The 21678-nt window shown below is 44.3% G+C and overlaps 1 protein-coding gene across 3 annotated transcripts in view; it reads left to right on the top strand.

The window, feature by feature from the left end:
* The window catches only part of RPS6KC1 (ribosomal protein S6 kinase C1), a 94413-nt gene that overhangs the window by 65707 nt on the left and 7028 nt on the right, over window positions 1–21678 (top strand). For all 3 annotated transcript variants that reach the window (XM_081903754.1, XM_081903755.1, XM_081903753.1), the window contains 3 exons: window positions 1186–1318; window positions 7286–8809; window positions 9081–9170. In XM_081903754.1, coding sequence (XP_081759880.1) covers window positions 1186–1318; window positions 7286–8809; window positions 9081–9170 — 1747 coding nt within the window. The remainder of the gene's footprint in view (window positions 1–1185; window positions 1319–7285; window positions 8810–9080; window positions 9171–21678) is intronic.

Raw genomic sequence — 21678 nt, forward strand, 5'->3', positions numbered from 1 at the left:
TAGAGAGGTATGTCTGTAGAAACAAGCCTTAAGGACCACCTCTCTCCATATGAACCTGCCCAGACCCTGAGATCACCTTCTGAGGGCCTTCTTCGCCTGCCTCCTCCAGGAGAGCTCCGGAAGGTGGCACCCTGAAAACGGGCTTTTTGTGCAGTGGCTCCCTGTTTGTGGAATGCTCTCCCCAGGGAAGTTCGGCTGGCGTTTTCATTGTACCCCTCTAAGTGCCTGGCAAAAATGCTTCCCTTCAACCATGCCTTTGGCTGATTGAACATCCGATATTCCTTAAATGTGTTGTGGAAGTGGAGGAGTATGTCTTTGTTCTTATTTTTATTATGTATTTTTTATTTTGTAGCTTTATGTTCTGTGAGGTCTGTGTCAGCTAAGGGTGGCAATGCAGCATCTCCTCCTGTCTCCTCTTAGCAAGTTTGTAAAACAAAATGCGCAATGTGAAGCCATCAAATGGATGCCTATGACCTTTGTGTAGCCTTTGCCAATCTGGTGCCCTCCAGATTTTTAGGACCACAACTCCAAAACATCTGGAGGGCACCAGGCTGGCAAAATCTGCTTTAGTTTCCTGAAACACATTTTATCTGTATGTATACCAGCAGCAAGGCTCCCCTCATCACGCTTTCCTTTGCCCGTGCCACCTTTTGAAGTAATAACCTCTTTGGGAAACAAACCGTGTCACGCCATCAAGCTGAGGGAAAGACAGAGTGGTGTGTGCTTGCTCCTAACCCATTAAAAGTGGGTCGGAGTGTGTGTGTGTGTGTGTGTGTGTGTAGGGGGGAAGGCTTGCCTATGAAACGTGGGTGGATGTAAAAAAATTGCACCTTACTCTCCAACTTAAAGCACGGCACCCACCCACCCTCCAAAATAGATTTTTAAAAAAAGGTCACGGGGAAATAACAGAGTGTCATCCTGATGACTTGGTTTGCGAGAGATTCTAATGAAAACATTGACCCATGTAATTGATTTTAATGGGAGCTTTGTGCCATCTTCTGTTCTCTGGACCTGCGCCAGATGCCATCAGCAGGGCCTCGGGGGACCGAGGGCCATAGAGCAGCAGATGAGTGGCTTCTCTGAAGCCTGGAGTAACTCGGATAGATTAGTTTGGTTGATAAACACCGAGCACAGCATGCTGCAAAGGCAACTGAGGGTACAACTGACCTTTTTGTTCTCTGTCAGGGTCTAAGGAAAAGTAGCGAGTACAGCAGGAAGAGAAAGACCATCATCCCCCGCTGTGTGCCCAACATGGTGGCCCTGCACAAGTACATCATCTCGGAGGAGTCGGTCTTCCTTGTACTGCGCCATGCAGAAGGTGGGTCTGCTGCTTCAGATCTCTTGCAGGAGGGATCGGGGAGGGTAGGAGGAGGAGAACAATGCTGGCTTTTCAGTCAGCAGCATCCCGGAGTTAGAGGGCTGCCTTTCAAGCCAGAGGTTTCGGAGGCACGGCTGCAAAGCACATAAATGCCACACGCCTCTTTCCGAATTGCTTGCTATGTGCAATTCCCACTTTTTGCATTTTTGCGCTTGTCTTGGAAGTTTTCCCCAACCCTCATGAAGCACCAAAACACAGGAGGGCAACAGCTCTCAGTTTAAGAGGACCCCAGTACCAGTTAAAAGTTTGGGGGAGGGATGTGGGGAAGCCTTTTTCGCCACTGCTGGCACTAAACCTCAGCCAACCTGAGCATTTGTACTGCCATGCTAACTCATGGCTTGTTATAGTGTGTAAGAATCTCCTATGCAAGTCGTGCACCTGGGATTTGTAATGTGTTTTTTTTTAATGTTTCTGGAGCAGTTATTGCACTTCCCATGTTTCGACCCATATTGAGCGGCAGCAAGTCCCTGTCCTGACCCGGAAATTTTTATTGAGTTTGTGAGATATATATATATATTACTTTGAGGCAGTTTCTTAATGACAGCAGAACCCTTTTGGTTTTCCAGTATGTTGCTCGTTGCTGCATTTCGAAAGTGGCAGTGCTCAAAACCCCCAGCCCAGCTGTGAGTGTGCAAGGCGATGGTGTGTGCAAGGTGGCTGCTTAATCAGCCTTCAAAATGAAATGTGTTGTGCAAAGCAGTGATGAGATTCTCAGATAGGTTGTAGCCCAGCTACATCTGGGCAGCCACATGTTCCCTGCTCCTGCCATTAGACTATAAGGAGAGTGCTCCTGGCTCAGATCCAAAGTTCCATCTGGTCCAACACCCCATTTCCAACTGTAGCCATCCAGATACCTCTAGAAATCCCTAAAGCAGTCCCTGACCTCTGCCCCCCATGTCTGATTCTTAGCAGGTAGGCGACCTCTGAACATGGCTCTGTTTTCAAGCAGCCTGGTAAATAAACCCGCAGAACTCCCTAGCTGGCAAAAATAGCTAACTTCCTCAATACACAGTTGCTGCTGATGAAATGAAGGGCAAGCTGGTCCCCCCCCCCAACCCCCTCATTCCATGGACAGAAACTGACCATAGTCAGAGTTGAAACTTACTTCAGCAATGCTGATGGGGCAGCGTCCACCTCACCAGAGAACAGCAGAGAGTGGTAGACTCATAATCTGGTGAACCGGGTTTGCGTCTCCGCTCCTCCACATGCAGCTGCTGGGTAACCTTGGGCTAGTCACACTTCTCTGAAGTCTCTCAGCCCACTCACCTCACAGAGTGTTTGTTGTGGGGGAGGAAGGGAAAGGAGAATGTTAGCCCCTTTGAGACTCCTGAAGGGGAGTGAAAGGCGGGATATCAAATTGAAACTCTTTTCTTCTTCTCAGGGGGCACAGGGCAGGCTGTGTGGCACACATAGCTCTTGTCTCACTCTCGCACTCCCGGCACCTGACATTTGAGGCAGTCGCCTCACTCTGCCTAATGGTTAGGGACGGCCCTGCTTACCTGTTGAAAGCTTGCAGAGGCAGGACAAAGAACTCTGTTCGCCTGCTGCATTTCTGTGCTGGATGTTGGGGTTGAGGGTTTCCTTCTTTGGGCAACCCACTTGGTTTCCTTGCTGGATGCAGACAAGAGACGGAGCACTCTGCCTTCCCTTCACTAGCCCAGGCTAGTTCCCTGAACTCGCCTGCATACAAGTCCTTATTGCCCTTGCCTACCAGGCTAGTGCTTAAATGCATGGCTGTTCCTAACATGGGAGAAGTTAAACCCCTTGTAATCTTCGGCAAATGAGCCGGTTTCTGTTCTGTGGTTAATATACCTATCATCCATACGAGAATAATCACTGCTGCTTTTAATTATTTATTATTATTATTTTATTTTTTAAAGCAAGCTTTTTGTTGAGTTTCCACAGTCAACGCAGCAGCTGATCTGGTTTTCTAAAAGGAAAAATAGCCAATGGCATCACATAGGAGTTGAAAGCAGCACAGCAGAGTGGTGGCTTCCGTGTCTTTAGGAAATTTGCTGGTATGTTCAGGGAACAGGTGGCAAAGAATAATTACTTATTAACTCCCCCTGCCCACCTGAATAACACAGGGATTTAAATATTTCTTACATTTAATTAGCCCTTTTGTTCAGAATGGAATGGAGCCTTAAAAATTTACATTGCTGCTAATAACTCTATACAGCAATCCCTCAGTTTGTGTGGGGTTACGTTCCGGGGATTGCCCCTAAAGCCAAAATCTCATGTAATGGTGGATGGGATTGCCAAAGTTTGTTTCCTCTTGCCCCCCTTTTTTCACTTTTACTTAATTCCAGAATATATCCACCCAGTCATGTTTTAGAAATCCTGAGCTGCATTCTGGAAACCAGAAAGCAGCAATGACAATGTTTTTTTCTTCATAGTTGTATGCAGCCATCATAGATCAATCTAGTAGAACCTTATCTTTTCTCTCTTCCTCCCCCCAACTGTCTCTCCCACAACATCTTGGTCGTGATGTATTAAATGTCTTGTTAAAGACGAGGACATCCATAAAGTGTCTGTTAGCTATGTCACAAAGCACTTGGCTAGATGTAATGTGATGGAAAGCCAGTCTGAGGCTTCACTACTACTTAGCGGTGTCAGTGCCAGAAATTGTTGAAACAGATGCTTGTTTATGCTTAAAAAGAGTTGACACTTCCCAACAGCCACTTAGACGCTGATATCCGTCAAAGCCCTCCCCACCCCTGGCCCCCCAGACTCCTTTAAAACAGTCTGGGGGGCAAGGGGTGCGAAGGGCTTTGACGGATATCGGAGTTTAAGTGGCTGTTGAAAAGTGTCAACTCTTTTTAAGCATAAACAAGCTGGAGTTCATATCCACCTGGAAAGCACTCAAGAAACTTCAAGATGAAGATGTTTCCTGTTAGCAGACGCTGATATTGTAGCAGGACAATACTATAGTAGCCTTATATCTTTCCCGTCTACAGTCTTAAGGGTCATGCGTGTGGATGTAGAAAGGCACTGTTTTCCATTCTGCCGTGTCTTCGTATCAGTGCAGCACTGTTTCTTTAACACTGCAGTTCATCTTCTGCCCCAAACGACATTATTCATTTCACATTATCTTGCCCTTAAATTATTCTGACCTGTTCATTTTAGTGCAAAGGAAGCACACTGTAAATTGAGCGGTGGTGGGATAATCAATTGTGTACTGTTTTGTGCACTGAGCGAAACAACAGTGAATATCAGTCATGTTCCTTGGATTGATTTCTGTTCCAGACAGGGGACAAATAAGTGAACCTCCTTCAGTCTCTGCCCCATCCCCATTTTCAGTAGACTGCTCTGACGTCTCTAGTCAGAAGTACTGCCCGCCGTACATTTTGTTCCATGGACACAAAGCAGGAAGCGCGTGTCCCCCCCCCCCCGAAGACTCTTTTTAGCTTGACACAAAAATTGTTCAGTAAATATAAACCACTTTTGAGAGATGGCTCTTACCTGGATCTAGCTTGGTGGTGGTGTTTCTCAAGGCACCTTACAACATGAGAAGACTTACATAATTACAAACATAACAAAGTAGTTATGAATAATAAATAAAAACACATCTAAAAGTTGATGGGTGTTGGTGTCCATCTGCCTCAAGAGACAATGGAGTGTCCCTTCCGGGGTGAAGTCAGACCACTGTGTTAGCAGCACTGGGGTGACCTTTCCAGGGTGCAAACCTGGGCGGTGTGTACGGAGATGACAAGACCCCAATCTTAGCCTCACCAATTGTGGTCCATAGCAAAAAGTACACAAGCAAATTGAACAATATCCATATAAATCATAAATCATAAGATCTAACAGTAAAGATGCAAAAATGAATATCAATAGTAGCAACAGTGTGCGCCCCCCCCCAGCAACCCCCCAGCCCAAAAGTCTGAATGACTGAAGGGAAGCTACATGGATATTTAGATGCTGACATGGAAAATGTCTATTAGGCAGCTGATGCAAGGGACTGGACCTGGGAACTTTTGCATGCAAAGCATGCCCTCTACCTACGAACCTTTCCTAATTGCTAATAAGGTGCAATATTTAAGGAAACTCCTATGCATCGATTGATTTCCCAACCCCCTGATATTTTTACATGCATTAGATGGCCAGTAGTGCACCAGCTCTGCCTAATGCATTTAATTGATCTTATCCATCGCAGTACAAGATAGAAAAGATTATTAGTGTGTCATTCATAAAGACATAATTACATACCCAGAAGGAAATATTGCTCCTCTGTAACCTAGATTGGGCATTTTGAGGTGTCTTTGTATGAAATAAAATCATTGATTCTGTTTCTCTCTAACCCAACTATTATTATTTTTTAATTGTTTACATATTTTTACTTTGGTGCCTTTTCCATAACATTCATACAGAAATGACGATATATTCAAATGATTTTCATTGGTTGAACATTGAGGTGTGCATCAACATCGAAAATGGGGTTTTCCTTTATTTTCACTCTCAGCTTCTAAAAACAGTTCTGCGGTGGTTTTTTCCTAACTTTTGGGAGTGCATTGATCAGAGTAATGACAGGTTTCAGAAAGCTTCTGAAATTAAGAGCTTTGAATTGTATTTATGATGATGCCAATTATTTATAAAGCGGCATCAGTAAACATGGCACTTTGTAGAGCAAAATGTAGGTCCCTTTCCCCCAAGAGTTTAAAATCTAAATTTAGGTGGGTGGGACACAGTGAAAGGAGGCAGGGGAGGGGGGAGTAAATACCTGAAAGCAAGCAAATCCAGTTGCACATATTTAAGCTTTGTTTCTACTAGTTATTAATTCTTAAGGGATAGAATTCTCGTGGAAAGAGCACATGCAGAAGGTCTCAGGTCCCAGCAACTCTGTTTAGAAGAATAAGGTAGGAAGAGATAAGAATGGCCAGTGCCTGACACCAGCCAGAATACTCAATACAAGGCTAGGTGGATTAACAGCCTGATGTTATAAGGTAGCATCATATGTTCATAAGGATTTAAGAACTAGAAAACCTCCATGGAAAGGAAGGAACACAATGGGTAGGTGGGCGAGTTTGTAAAAGTAAACATTAACAGTTGGACTTTAGTAAATACATGCCCCTGACTCTGAGAGCTCAAAAGAATTTCTAGTGATATTTCACATTGTATTCCCTACCTGCCTATTAATATTAATCAATATTAATCAGACATCCTCTTCTTCCTCTTGCTGTTGCTCCTCCTCCTCCCTGCAGTAAGTTTATGATTTGTTAAGCTTGTTAGGTGCTTGTTGCCTGAAGGTCTCCTACAACACATTTAAAAACATAAATATAAATATATTAGATCATAAAAACCAAACCAAACAGATGATTTCAGATGATTGTGTCATCTGACTTCCCTGTTCACAAAAGCTTTCTCTGTAGTGTGACCCAGCTTGATAGCATTCACTTATTACTGCCTGGTGGCATGGTATATATTTTTATATATCGTGAGATTTTATGTTTTAAGTTTCATACAAATTTGTGTAAATAAATGCGCAAGAGAGAAACAGTTACAGTCAACTAGCAATAATATGCTTCCGGAAGTCTTCCATTTGGGGTCCAACTTAAAGCTAATTGATGCTCATTTTAAGGTAAGAGTAAGGCAGGCAACTCTTGATAGTTGCTTGTTTGCAAGGTTGGAGATGGGAAGGGCTTGACGAGATGGTCAGTGCAGATATATTGCTAATTTGTCTAAGCAGGGTTAGAGGATTAGAAGCAGACTGGAACATAGTATGGACTATCTGTCATATGGGCATTCAACCTCTTCTCTTGCTTTCAACCATTCTTAACCATGGGTGCAACAACCTAGGGTTCTTTATTTCTTAACCTAGCATTTAGAACCAAGGGCAATTTGATGTTTTCCTGACATGCATGTCTGTAAAGGAAACACAATTAATCCCAATTACTTTATTTGTTGTAGGAGGCAAGCTGTGGTCTTATATCAGTAAGTTCCTCAACAGAAGCCCCGAAGAAAGCTTTGAAGACCCCAAATCCAGAAGATCGAGTTCTACCAAAATACATTTGCACCAGGCAACTCCTAGCCCTCAAGATATTGGCAGCAGCGTTGACTCTAGAGGAAGCAATGGTGGTAACATGCTGAAGGTGTTACCGCTGAAGACCAGTCTCACTCCAAGTTCTCAAGATGGCAGTAGTAACCAGGAAGATGGCCAGGAAAGTTCTCTCAAGTGGATTGATTCGGGGTCCAGTTCAGAGGAAGAATGCACTACAAGTTATCTAACCTTATGCAATGAATATGGTCAAGAAAAGGTCGACCCTGGATCGTTAAATGAGGAGCCTATTCTGAAAACAGACAATGGCACTCTCATTACCAAAGAACAGGGAGGCATCAAGGCACGTGATGAGCCTGCCAGTGGGAATTTGGGGTCCCCATTCACATCTCAGGAAGTAAACTTTTTTGCCGACGACATTGATCAAGAAATTGTTAGTCCCACCCGAATATCAGAATCGTTAAGCAAATCCAAGAACAGTCCCATGGAGTTCTTCAGAATTGACAGCAAAGACAGTGCCAGTGAACACCTGGGGCTGGATTTTGGAGATAAACTTTACAGCTTAAAATCTGAGTCTTTGAAACAGTTTTTGTCCATGCCAGATCAGGATAAGAGCCTCGATGCCATAGAAACCAAACTGGGCCCTGCCTACCAGGACACAATCAGCAGAGGCTCCAATGACTCAGTGCCAGTGATCTCCTTCAAGGATGTCGCCTTCGACGATGTGAGTAGCGTGGACGAAGGAAGACCTGACCTTCTGGTCAACCTGCCAGGCCTCACGGAGCAAACGAAAGAAGCCACGGCAGACAGGCCGGCTAAGCTGGCGGAGCAGAAGGGTGACAATTTGGAAAGCAAACTTTTGGAAACCCCTGACGTCTTGCAACTGAATAACAGCGCAGAGCAATGCAGAGGAGGCCTTGAGCCAAAGGTGGACCAGGTGGTGGGAGAAGACACTCAGGAAGCGATCAGGACATTCCACAGAGCTGCTAGTGACCCAGTTGGCTCTGGGGATAGGACTCTCTTTGGAGGGCTTGGAGCAGCCTCTGCGTCATCACTGGACGCATTCAGTGTGCAGGGAAGGTTGCTGACTTCTAAGGCGCAAGCGGCTGCTGAAGAACGCAGCTTAGATTTGGACAACGAAGCTGTTCTGCTGTTTTCTGATCAGGCGGAAGACTTGAGTAAAGAGGAAACCGCCTCTGCTATGTTGCACAAAGCAGAACGCAAAGAGTCAGGTGCGAGGGGCAGAGGAGAGAATGAGATACACCAGATATTTCAGGACCTCGACGAGAGATTAGCGCTAACCTCCAGATTTTACCTCCCCGAGGGCTGCGTTCAGAGATGGGCAGCTGAAATGGTAGTAGCCCTTGATGCCTTGCATCGAGAAGGAATTGTGTGCCGTGATTTGAACCCAAACAACATCTTATTGAATGATCGAGGTCAGGAACTTCTGCAAATGCATTTCTTTTTATTCGCTGTTGCTTCCAATTAACTGAGTAGGCGTTTTATCTTGTAATTAGTATCTTCATTTCCTGTCTAGAGCTTCATTATCAATGCAGCAAATTCACCCCCAGTAATAGCTTCTAGTACTTAATGATGCCATTATTCTTAATGATACTGTTTTTAGCTACAAAAGGAGTAATTACAGTTCACTTCTGCAGAAAATGGAAGGGAAAAATGTTTTGATTTCTCCTGTCGTTTTGTTTTTAGGACACATTCAGCTAACGTATTTTAGCAGGTGGAGTGAGGTTGAAGATTCCTGTGACAACGATGCCATAGAGAGAATGTACTGTGCCCCAGGTTAGAGCAATCACCTCAAATGTTTCACTTGGAAAACAGATTAGCAGCTTTCATTTTCTCATGGAGCTTTCATCCCATCCCACCCTCTGTTCCTTGGGAATACAAGCTGTTCAACATCTTCTAGCTCTTTTTTATTTTTATTTTTAATACGTTATTTTGGAATCTGAAATGCTGATAACTGAACGTTGTTTAGCTGGAGAATATCACTGAGAATTGTAGATTTAACACATATGCATTAAGGTTCTGAAAAGCCATGTTCTTTTAAGAGTGTGCAAACATCATCTATGTGTACTCCAGGGATGGGGAATCTGTGCCTCTGGTGGTGTTGGAACTCCTATTCCCATCAGCCCCAGTAAGCATGGCCAGTGGCTTGGCATGATGGGAATTGTAGTCTAGCAACATCTAGAGGGCTTGAGGCTCCCCATCCCTGACGTTATTCATGGAAATGAGGGGGTTGTTGTTAAAATATATCGTGCTTTGGGGGACATGTCGAAAATGCATTATGTGCCGCCTTGTGCTATCTTGCACAAGAGATGTTCCCAGTAGACTGTGTCTCTGTGGTGCTGAATGTGCCATGGATTCCCAGTACATCCAAACACAAGTAGCCAGGGGTGTACAAGAAGTGGCAGTGACATGTCTTTGTGACCTTTAAAAGTTCTAAAGATAATGTGGTGAGAATATGCGTTGTGTGGACAAATTTTCATGTCAAGTAAGCTGGGCTCCAGAGGAGGAAGGCTTAAAGAATTGTGGTGTTTCAGATTGGGAAATGCTTCTTTGTGAAAGAAAGTACTTCTTTGCACAGCATGTAGTTAAACTGTGGAACTCACTACCACAGGAAGCAGTGGCGGTGACCAATTTGATGGCTTTAAAAGAGGATTAGACAAAGTTCATGATGGTAAAGGCTATGCTTCTGAATACCAGTGTCTGGAAACAACGGGTGGGGTGGGGGTGGGGAATGCTCTTGTGCTCAGGTCCTGCTTGTGGGCTCTTCACAGGCATCTGGTTGGCCACAGGATGCTGGCCACATGGGCCTTTGGCCTGATCCACCAGGCCTTTTCTTATGTCTTATGAAGGCAGCCCGAGACATTAATCAAGGAAGTGTCTGCTGAACATCCATGGGGAGACTGTTCTGTAAATAGGGCTCCCCAGTGGAAGAAGGCCCCACCTAACGACTGAATAGGGAGATGCTCGGAGAAGAGCTTCAGAAGATAACCTTAATAGGCTGGCAGATTCACATAGACAAGGGGCCTCTTAGGTCACAGCCAGCACTTTCGCCCAGAAATAAATTGGAGGCCAGTGCAGTTTGTATCAGCACCAGTCTTTTTGATGAACATTTGTCAGTATCCCAGTTGTTGCATTTTGAACTAGTCATATTTTCCCAAAACACATTTAAAACACATTGTGCTAATCTAACACAGATTAGATCAGATAGGTCTCTCTCAGGTGCAAGAGCCAGTGGGGATCTTATTGCCTCAGTAGGCCAGTGGGGTTCTAAAACTAAACTTCATACAGTGGTACCTCGGGTTACATACGCTTCAGGTTACAGACTCAGCTAACCCAGAAATAGTGCTTCAGGTTAGGAACTTTGCTTCAGGATGAGAACAGAAATTGGGCTCCGCTCTGGCGGCGTGGCATCAGCAGGAGTCCCCATTAGCTAAAGTGGTGCTTCAGGTTAAGAACAGTTTCAGGTTAAGTACGGACCTCCAGAACGAATTAAGTACTTAACCTGAGGTACCACTATAATCTCTTTTGATAAATTGCAAAGGGTTGGCCCGTGCCTGTGCAAACTTGATAGGCAGAACTACATATTATTTGCTTTTAATCCTCTAAAATGTAATGCAGTTAAGGAGGCATTGCTGCTAGGAATCCCTTCTTTTCTGGAACTTTGATCTTAGTTCTAAAAGCACAGACTGCGTTTGCAAACTTTCAGTTCTTAAAGTCATATATGGAAGCATTGCTTTCAGTAATGTTTACACGAATGAATGAATTTGAGTGGCACGTGCCAATATGTATAGTCACATTGTACAGCTCTGGCTGTTTGACTTAAATTCTCACCTCTGCCCTGCTCTGGCATGTACACACACACAAAGACACACACGTACATCCTGTTTTCCATGTCCATATTTTCTGCTGGCTCCTAATACTTCAGGTAGCATCATTTGGAATTTTAATACTGTCAAGCCTTTTCCAAAGGTTACTGGCTTCATAAAGATGGAGCTAACCTTTTGTGAGCATTTGTTTGTTGCAAAGTAGAAAACAAGAAAGCTCGCTACACTCAATATTATAATAACATCTTATTATTTCTGAAGCATTTTTTTTTAAAGCAAGGCACTGTACAATATGCTAACATAAGATTAACTGTGACAAAACCCTATCTGCAGACTTACAATATAAATAAACAGGTCTGTGAAGAAAAGCAAGGCAGGGGATGTAAGGCAAGAAACTGCTTAAGTATTTATGGATTTCTAAATCTTGATTTCTGTTTTCAGAGATGGGATCTTGCAGCACTTCATCTCATGCTGCAGGAGATGATCTAAAGCTGCTTTCCCCAACTTGGTGGTGCCCTCTGGGCGTTTTGGACTCCCATCATCCCCAGGTCGTATGACCATAGGTCAGGGATGATGGGAATTGTAGTCCTGAAGCGTACCAGGTTGGAGAAAGCTGATCTACAAGAAAGCTCCCATTCAACTAAGCTATGGTGTAGAATCAGGATTTACTTAGTGTGTTCTTCTGTGGCGGTTGCTGCAACAGGCACAGCTTTGGCTGTCCTTAGTTGTACATCTGGTGGATTTTGAGGCAAGAGGACAAAAGACATTGCTCACATAAGGCAGGGGCTGCCAATGTGATTCCCACTAGACACTGGACTACAGTTCCCACCGTCCCTGCTCATTGGTCATGCCAGTTGGGACTGATGGGAGTTGTAGTCCTAACAACAGCTGGAGGGCACCATTTTGGCTACCTCTGCCCTAAGCAGGGTCCACCACTTATTCCTGTCCTACCTTCTACTTCAAAACAACAAGAAAAGCAGTCCAAGCAGCACTGGGCAATTAGGTCTGGGAGCCGCCATTTTGATTTCTCACAGCGACCTTAAATGAAGCATTGCTCTCGGGGCATTGTGGGGAATTATGAAATGACTCCGAGTCACTTAGCACTGCTTCCTACCTGTCAAGACCTGCCTACATAATAGGGCCACCAGAGTGCACTTTGCTAAGGACTGTCCCGAATCTGGAGCCTGCCCTGATGAGACGAGGGGAAAAAATAGGGGGCAGGTACTGAAGATGGCAGTCCTATGCCAGGTTTACTCTTCTCGCTATATAATGTGAAGTAATAAGGCGTGAGATGATGGTCATCACCTCACATTTTTCCCCTCCCAAACACAGCCAGTGAAATGACTGGGGGAAGTGATGATGATGCATCATTTACTTCTCGTTTCAGGGGAGAGGAAGGAGTCAATGCTGGGTTGCCATTTTTTGCCAGGAGCATCCCCGTGCTCTTTGCCATGCTTAACTTCTGCCCTCAAACTCCCCTCATCTTTTTCGCCTGGATTTATGCTGTGTGGATATATGTTGGCTCCATGGTTGAAAAGGATGAATGCAGGTGGCAACGCAGCATGAATGGTCACACGGGGGGAAAAAAGGTGAAGTGATTGTCTGCTACTCCAAGGGCTCTTTAGTTCCATCCTAGGGCATCTTTCCAAGTTGAGAAAAGATGCTTTGAGACTCCCCAGCTGACAGAGGAATTAGCAAGAAGAGCTGCCTCTCGTGTGGGGTAAAGCAGAAGAGGGGTGAGGCTGGGGGTCTTGTGTCGAGCTTCCCCTGACTTTTCTACCCCATCCACCCCTTCCTAATTTGAGGGACTGGACCACATCCTTTATCGAATGTAAGGCATTTTCTCCATTTGAGCCAATGCACTTCCAGTCAATGTATTTTTTGCAGAGGCATGCAATTTGTTAAATAGATTTCTATGCTGCTTTTTTGTTTGCAGAAGGAAAAAGAAATACCAAAGCAGTTCAGACCTTAGCAACAAAGCAAATTATAAAAACTCCCCAAGGCACAGAATTGTAGAGTTGGAAAGGATCCCAATGGCCACCTAGTCCAGCCCCCTGCAATGCAGGAGTCAGGGTTGTTGCAATCAAGGATGTGCAAAGTATGTGAAATTGAAGGCAGTGGTTGGCTTGCCAGGAAGGACCTTGTCCCATAGGAGCACAGATGCACAGTATGCCATCTCAGTTGTAGACAATACTGAGCTACATGGAGCGATGGTCTCATTTGATGTATGTTGTGGTTATATGCCAAAGCACGTCCTGGGACGTTGTACTGGCTTTGGTGTCTTTAAACAGGGTCATACATTCATGGCTATGTGGCATGAACGGAACCTCCATGTCCAGAAGCAGTATACCCTCAAACATCTGATTCTGGGAACAAATGGAAAGGCAGTCACTGCTGACCTCTACTGGAAGCAGTATGCTGGGTGAGATGCACTTTGGTTTGATACAGCAAAACAGTTCCCTGGCAGATGAAAAGGCCCCTGTTTGGCCTTCAAGAACATACCCAACACTGTGCAACGACACACTGGTTCTGCAGTTTTTTTCCTGCAACCCGCTTGGGGGCAAAGCCCCAGGACACATGGACTGCAGGGTTGATGCTTCTGTTTCAGCCCAGCCCCTTTTGCCTTTTTAAAAATAGTTTGTCTCCTGATCCTGGAGAAAAGAGACAATGTGGAGAGAAACAGGCCACGATTTATTTCTCCAACTTGTCTTTTAAAATGCCCATTAAATAAAATCCACTTTTAGGGGACCAATATTCCATGTACCAAAAAACAAAAAAACCTTGAGCTGGCTGCAGCTCAAAACCACAGTGAGGTGAACCGAATTTCAAATGTGCACCATTTTAATCTTTTCCATGCCTGCCATTTCTGTGCTCCAAAAGTGCCGCTTCCAGCTGCTTTTCAAGACAGGAGTGTTTGGAAGGTAGCAAGTGGGAGTGGGAAAGCAGTCGGCAGGGAAAGGGTCAAGCCCCCCTCCCTTGGTTGCTTTTCCATAAACAAAGCAGCCCTCTGGCTTGGAGGGTGTGTGTGTGTGTGGAACGACCAAACCCAAAATATTCATTTGCTGGTAGCATCTGCTTCGGCCCTCAAACAGCTTTTGCCAGGGGAATTCTTTCTTGAAGTTGGCCAGTAGGTGGCAACCTACCATTAACTGATTTCTGTGGTCAAGGGGGGGGGGAGCTAGCATTTCCCCCCAGTGCTCCAGATCTAGATATAGAGGAGCTTTGTTGTAATTGCTTGTGCTCATCTGCTCTGTCGGCTGTGTGAGTTTCTGAGTATTCTAGTACTATCACATATCAGGCCATCCCTTTAGTTCCCAGAGTCCCAAGGACAGGTTACGTAAAGAAGTTTAAGCTGAAATAAATAACTATAATGCTATTTGCAGAAGCTCTCCAAGTAAAGCACTCGCCAAAGCAAAAAAGGCGTGCTGCCCAAACAAAAGTCAGATTTTTTTAAAAAATTCACTATATTCCGTAGCATAATAGGAATGATTGACTCCAAAATCCATCCTGGTAATTAATAAAATAAAGAAGAAGAACATTTAATAATACGTTTTATCTCCATAAAAAGCAAGGCGGCTGCGTATGAAAATTATAAAACACACAACTGTGCCCAAAGGCTTACAATCATAAGAGCAGAACTATATATTGTAAGAAATGCCGGTGCCAAAAATAGGGTTGTAGTCCGCTAATCCTGCTCAGAATAGACCCACTGAAATTGATAGACGCACGCTAGTCATATCTTTCAGTTTATGATTCCATAATTCCCACAAGTCTTCTGAGCGTATGATTGACGCAGGATGCAGCCTCATGGACTCATGTGTTGCCCTCCTTGCCTGCAGAATGTATAGCACAACTTACTCAGTGCCCTGATGACATTATCTAGAGGGTTTCTCCATCCTTTGCACCGTCGGCTAGCGATACGGAGCGGAAGGCACAGAAAACAAAACAGCTCCATATTTCTTAAAACGCAGATCGGTTGTGACCAATCAATAACACAACGGAGAGGGAGAGAAAGGAAGAGGTAAGGGAAAGCAACAGTAGTCTCAGGCTGCATTTACATTTATTATCTTTTCCTAACATTTCTCATAACTGTTAATTTCCACATCGTATCTGAGCTTTCACGAGACATAAAAGCAACCTCCAGAGATATAGCAGAATATAGCACAAGTCTGGCACTCACTTCCCTTTTTTTTGTTCCCAGGGAAAATTCCGTTTGCAAATAACACGCGGCTTCTATGTCGTGTGGAAGCTCAGATATAAAGTGGAAATTAACCGCTAGGCAAATGTCAGGGAAACAGAATAAACTGCTTTGTGAACGCAGCCTCAGTTACTTCTGCTGATTAGCCAAAGCAGGGGGTATTGTGGGCTGTGGGAGGTATTCAACAAAATATTTGCACTAGAGCAAGGATTAGCGCTGGAGCCCCCTCCTTCCTCCCCCTGTCCCCATAGCACTATCCCCATATCTGTTCTGGAGAGTTGGGGAAACCCCAGAACTGATTTAGGGGTGCCTGGGAGAAGGGGAGGGGGATAACCTCCCATTGTCCAATGAATCCTTCCACTGACAGAACTTTCTCCTTAGCACTGGGTTGAATACAACCCTATATTATTGACACATAATATCGTAGTATTTTAGAGCACGTATGTTCTGGTTGAACAATCTAGAGTTTTATCAGGAAAGACAACACCAGAGTGGATGGCCTGTGGTCTGAGCAGGTTTAATTTCCTAATAGCTAGTTAGTAACCAGTGCATGAGAGTTTACACCGGTAGCTCCCAAAATGCTTGCTGTTCATTCATTTTTTAAAGAAAGAATAAGAAATCCACTATATATATATAAATTAATGTAAGCATAACTATGTATGTGGGTGGTGTTTGGATAAAAGGGCAAAGTTGTCCTGAACTCATGATGCAAATGTTTCACTTCTGTTTAAACACCCCTTTGCTCCCAGTGTCCCCTGGGAATCCTTATCACATATTTGTGCTAAAAAAACATTAACCACCTGCCCTGTGCTTTGTAATATCAGCAACTGATCTTTTTATCTCTTGGTTAATGTGCCTTGGTATTTTGAAAGGGGGAGGAGGGGTGAGTGGGGAGGGGAGGAGGAGGAGGAGAGCTGAGGGAAAAATTCCAGTAACATTCGATTTGCAGGGACCGAAAATTTTGAGCAAATGCCAAGCTAGCAGGGGGGCCATTATTCTGCTCTATAAATAAGTTTGAAAAAAGAAACACAAACACTCTCACACACAAACCTTTTAAATCAACATGTTTTGGTCTAATTGAGCAAGAAAGATAAATTTTGAAATGCAAATGATCGCCTTCTGTTATTGACATATTCCTGCAACCGTTCCCCGCCCCCGTCAACATTATGATCTTGGATTTTAGAGAGTCATTGCAGTGTTAGAAACTCAGATATGAAAGCTAGGAGCTAAATGACACCTTAAACCTAGGTTATGGGCACAACAATGGAATGTCTAGGCATACTTTTTATAACAAGAATACAAAGCTGAAAATGAATGAACTGCAGCTTAAATCTTATGTTCATTTTTCACATGGTCTAGTCCTCATCTGAAGTCTTCAGAAAACAAACTAATCTTCTTTAAAGGGTCTCTTCTGTAGTCATCAGAGAGTGGCTGGAAGTGAGGAGGCAGAAAAAGGTCCTCCTTTCCTTTCACTCTGCAGACAAGCCCTGGGTTCTCCCTACACCCCCTTTCCTTCATACAAATATATCTTTTTGGTGCCACAATTAACACATACAGTGGTGCCCCGCAAGATGAACACCTCGCAAGACGGAAAACCCGCTAGACGAAAGGGTTTTCCGTTTTGGAGACGCTTCGCTAAACGAATTTCCCTATGGGGTTGCTTCGCAAGACGAAAAAATCTTGCGAGTCCCCGCGGTTTCCCCCCGCTTTTTTCGCCCTTTTCCTAAGCCGCTAAGCCGCTTAACAGCTGATCGCTAGAAGCCGCTAGACCGCTGTAGCGCTAATCCGCTAAGCTGTCAATGGGTTTGCTTCGCAAGACGAAAAAACCGCTAGACGAAGAGAATCGCGGAACGGATTCTTTTCGTCTTGCGAGGCACCACTGTATTAAAGGCCTATACAACTGATGGCAGAGACGCCCACCTTGAGTGTCCAGTTTGCAAACCTAAGACTTAAGGGTCCTTCAATGATCCCACTCCAAAATTTGTTTGGATTTTAAGCATCCCTGTGAGAGTCTGAGGTAGATAATGCTTTAACATGCACTAATTGAACCATCATAACTAACTGGCTAGTATATTTCAAATTAAAAGCACATCATACATTAAAAGTACATTAAACAATGTTGGGGTTAACATGTTGGGGTTAAAAGAAAAGAAAGTTTTCAGGTCCCCAATCTATTCATGTTTTACTTGGGAGGAAGCCCCATTGAACTTGACTGGGATTTACTTCCAAGTAACAGCGGCAACTTGAATCTGAAATCTGAGGCGCAGTACTGCACTCAGAGCTATAAAACTGCTCGCGTTTATGAAATTCCCTGTCGCAAAACGCGCCTAGAACAATGGGAGTTTTGAACGCTGAGTCACTGGCAGCAAAACAAGGCAAAAGGTATAAGCTGCTGCTAGCTCACAAACAATACAAAGTTTATAAAACTGTATTTTGGGGACTTGGTTTGGGGGAGGCTAGCTGATCCTTTTGTTCTTATCTTCAAGGAGCTATAGCCTGGTCAAGGCTACCCTCAATCTGAACATCACCGCTTAATTTGTTCCAAGAGAGGATCTTGCTGTCAATATCAGGACACTTGTCATGTGAAAGAAATTCTTCTTATTATCATTTATTACCTGCTTTTCACCCTAAGTTCCCTAGGGAGGCTTACAACAATTGAAACACAATATTAATATCGAAGCACCGTATTTCAAAATATTAAAAACAATTTAGAACAAAATGACAAAAACAAGGCAGGTCCTAAAAAGATACCTGTCAGGTATCAGAAGCCAGGGTACCACATACAATGCGGAGTCATAGCAGTGCTCCATCTGCCATAGTACTGAATGGAATAATCTGAGATCCCTGGGAAAGTCCTTTTCCAGTGTTGCCACTTGTCCCTTTAATTGGAGATAAGAAGAGTTGAACCTAGGGGCTTCTGCATGCGCGATGTGTGCTTTACTACTCAGCTATGATTCTTCCCCTTGTTCCCTGGATTATTAGCATCATCAGTTTTAGCTGAGACCTTTTTCTGTCACCTGTCAGCTAGGTGGGGAAAAGCTCCTTTCTGGATGTATGTACCACCCCCCTCCTCCCTGCTGAACACCCTCAGCTATTCTCTATACATCTAGGATTATGAGATAGGGCTTCCAGTTCAGTGGGCTTGTATTTCAGGGCAAGGTTGAGTATCAGCACATCACGTGTTTAGAAACTGACACATCAGGTCAGGTGAGATATCCTTGGCCCTTACCAAGTAATGCCTTTCAAAACTCTGTTGCGATACATTTTAGGGCTTGTTGCTGCTGAACAACAAACCTTTGTGCCCTTAAGTTAAGTCATATTGACTCGCACGTTTCGGCACTTCAGAGAAAGAAAAGTTGTAGGGGAAAATGGAGTTCTGTTTGCATAGAAATATTTTTTAGAGGGGAGGTGGATAATCCAGAGACCTAGGTGCATGTGGAGCCTCAGTAAAGAGAGCCAGTTCTGTGTGTAGAGAATTGACCCTCCATTGAAATGAGTGGGGGAGCCCATTGGCAGGGAAGCTTTGTGTGAGCACTGGAGAGTCCAAATATTGGTTTGGCATGGTTGATCTTCGATCTACGAATTCCACACTGTTATTGTCGGAAAAGCAAATGGATTCTAAGTGCTGTATTCTTAAACATTGCATACAGCAAATTACTCTTTTTGTATTTTTCAAGGCACCAGGAACAAAGTGCAATCCACATTTAAAATGAAGCCGTAGTTCTCAAAGGGAGCCACTTATTAGGTCACAAGACCTGAATGTAGGAGTTCTATGGTTTGGGGTGGGGTAGTTGCTCTTCTATATAATTGAAAGGAGCTAAAGGGCAGGCTAGGAGTGAGTGTTTATCATCTTTGATAACACGGCACTAAAACAACTTTGTCCTTTTTATATTGCCAGATGGCTTTAGAGGAAGTTTTAAATCCATCCTGAGGCCAGCTAACAGGAAGAAAAAGGATTCCTTCTATTGCTGTTAGTCTTTGTCTTAAAGGGCACAGGGGTTTTTAATTTTTATTTCACAAAGCAGAATGCAGATGCTTGTATGTTTTGAAATGAAATGCTTCGCATTTTTCAGACTTTCCTTGTCAGAACTTCCTGGACACACATGCATATGAGAAAGATAATTGAGTACAAAATTTGCAGGAAACATTTTGATGGTTAACGTGGATTAAAAAAGAAGTTGCAAAAGTGTTTGTCCGATGAAAATTAAGGGAGGAGCTGGAAGAAGCACAGCTAGTTGGAGACAAAGTCCGAAGAGGACTTGCAATCGGGAGAATTCCTGGCATGATGAACTGATGACAAATTCAGCACATTGTGACGTCTGGGTGGGGAAAATCAAAATCAAGGCTGAGGAACAGCTCCAAGTTGGCTGTCCAAAGAACAAGGACAGTGTGGGTTCGGTAGGTGGAGCAATGACCTGATTTGCAGTATGGCATCTTCCCCTGCTTCTCAATCCAGATTGCCCCATGTTCTTCCCTGAATGACTCCTGAATGGCTTGCATCCACTAAGTGGAGAGACCTGTTGGAGCAAATTGCAGGGATAGGAAAGCAAAGCAACTGGTCACTTAAGCTTGTATGTCGCTGCCATTTGTTGTGTAAATGACTTGGGTGATGTGAACGAAATGGCTTCATTATTAAGAATGAGTATTGGGATTAGATTTACTGCAACATTAAAGCTGGGGGGGGGGCTGGGGAGAGCAATTTTGTCATGCAGAATGGCATTAGCTGCTTGGACAACTTATGTGAAATCACAACACAGTCTATAGTTTTCTAGATTTTTCTTCTTCTCCCCTTATTGAGAGAAAAGGTAACCTTACTGATGTGATATAACAGGTCTATTACTATCAATAGGTTGTTGTGGCCATTGTGTGACCCATTCAAAGGAAGGGAGAGAATATGGCAAATGTTTATCTGCCTCTGTCTCCTTGATTATTGAAAGTCTCTCACTTTAATTCTGAATGTGGAAACAGCCTGCTCTGAGAGGCAAAGCAGGGAGAATGAAGATATTGAGGGATGGAAGGGTAAAATAAAATTATATCGAAGAGCGACTACCCAGTTGGCCAAAACATCTAAGATCTTCAAGGCTGCAAATCTGCATGCTTATCTTGAATGTTAACTGAACTCAGTGGGGTTTTCCATTGAGTAAACATGCAAAGGTTTGGATTCTTCCAGTGCAATCTTATGCATGTCTGCTCAGAAGTAATACACACAGCATTCTGATGTTGCAGCCTGGCGAAGCCTCACCGAGTGTGTACTGGTAGTTAAGACTCAGGATTGTAAGGTCTTATGGGGGACCTCCCTCTGCACAATGAATTCTGTATTACTTTACTGACAAAATCTGGTAATCAGCCTTATTCTGCTGAGTGGGGCCCACAGAGGTTAATGGGACTCACACCTACATAGCTGTGCTTAGGACTGCAGCCTTATTTGATTTCACTACTTTGTGGGTGGCTAACATTGGCCTTGGCTCTTTAGAAAGGGCATTAAGTGGTTATTTGAATACAGCTTTTACTTGTTTGTAAATTACAAAAGATACATACAGCACAGATGCATATTTTTTTTATACCAATCAGGTTTTTTAGAAAAATGTATAGAAGGATGCTAGTCTAAAAGGACTGAACGATAATGCTTATGTAGTTATGGTCTGTAGCTATGGTTTGTTGGAACAAAACAGCTGGGAGTTGCAACAGACACTAGTCCCCGTCCTGCTCATGTGTGGAAGAGCTGAACCCATTCGGTTCAGTGTTGGCACACGTTTGAGCAGACATTCCCACTGTATTCTCAAGAGTTGTCCCCATACTGGCCCTGTGCAACTACTGTGTCATGTAAACCTGGTTGGGCGGTTCACCTGAATGTCTAAACCAGTTGTAGCCAATGTGGGCCCTCCAGAACTTGTTGGACTACAGCTCCAATCAGGCTCATCTAATATGGGACGCGGGTGGTGCTGTGGGTTAAAGCCTCAGCGCCTAGGGCTTGCCGATCGAAAGGTCGGCGGTTCGAATCCCCGTGGCGGGGTGCGCTCCCGTTGTTCAGTCCCAGCGCCTGCCAACCTAGCAGTTCGAAAGCACCCTCGGGTGCAAGTAGATAAATAGGGACCGCTTTCTAGCGGGAAGGTAAACGGCGTTTCCGTGTGCAGCTCTGGCTCGCCAGAGCAGCGATGTCACGCTGGCCACGTGACCCGGAAGTGTCTTCGGACAGCGCTGGCCCCTGGCCTCTTGAGTGAGATGGGCGCACAACCCCAGAGTCTGGCAAGACTGGCCCGTA

This window comes from Podarcis melisellensis (assembly GCF_964234715.1).
Source record: "Podarcis melisellensis genome assembly, chromosome: 3".
Classification (NCBI taxonomy): Eukaryota; Metazoa; Chordata; class Lepidosauria; order Squamata; family Lacertidae; genus Podarcis; species Podarcis melisellensis.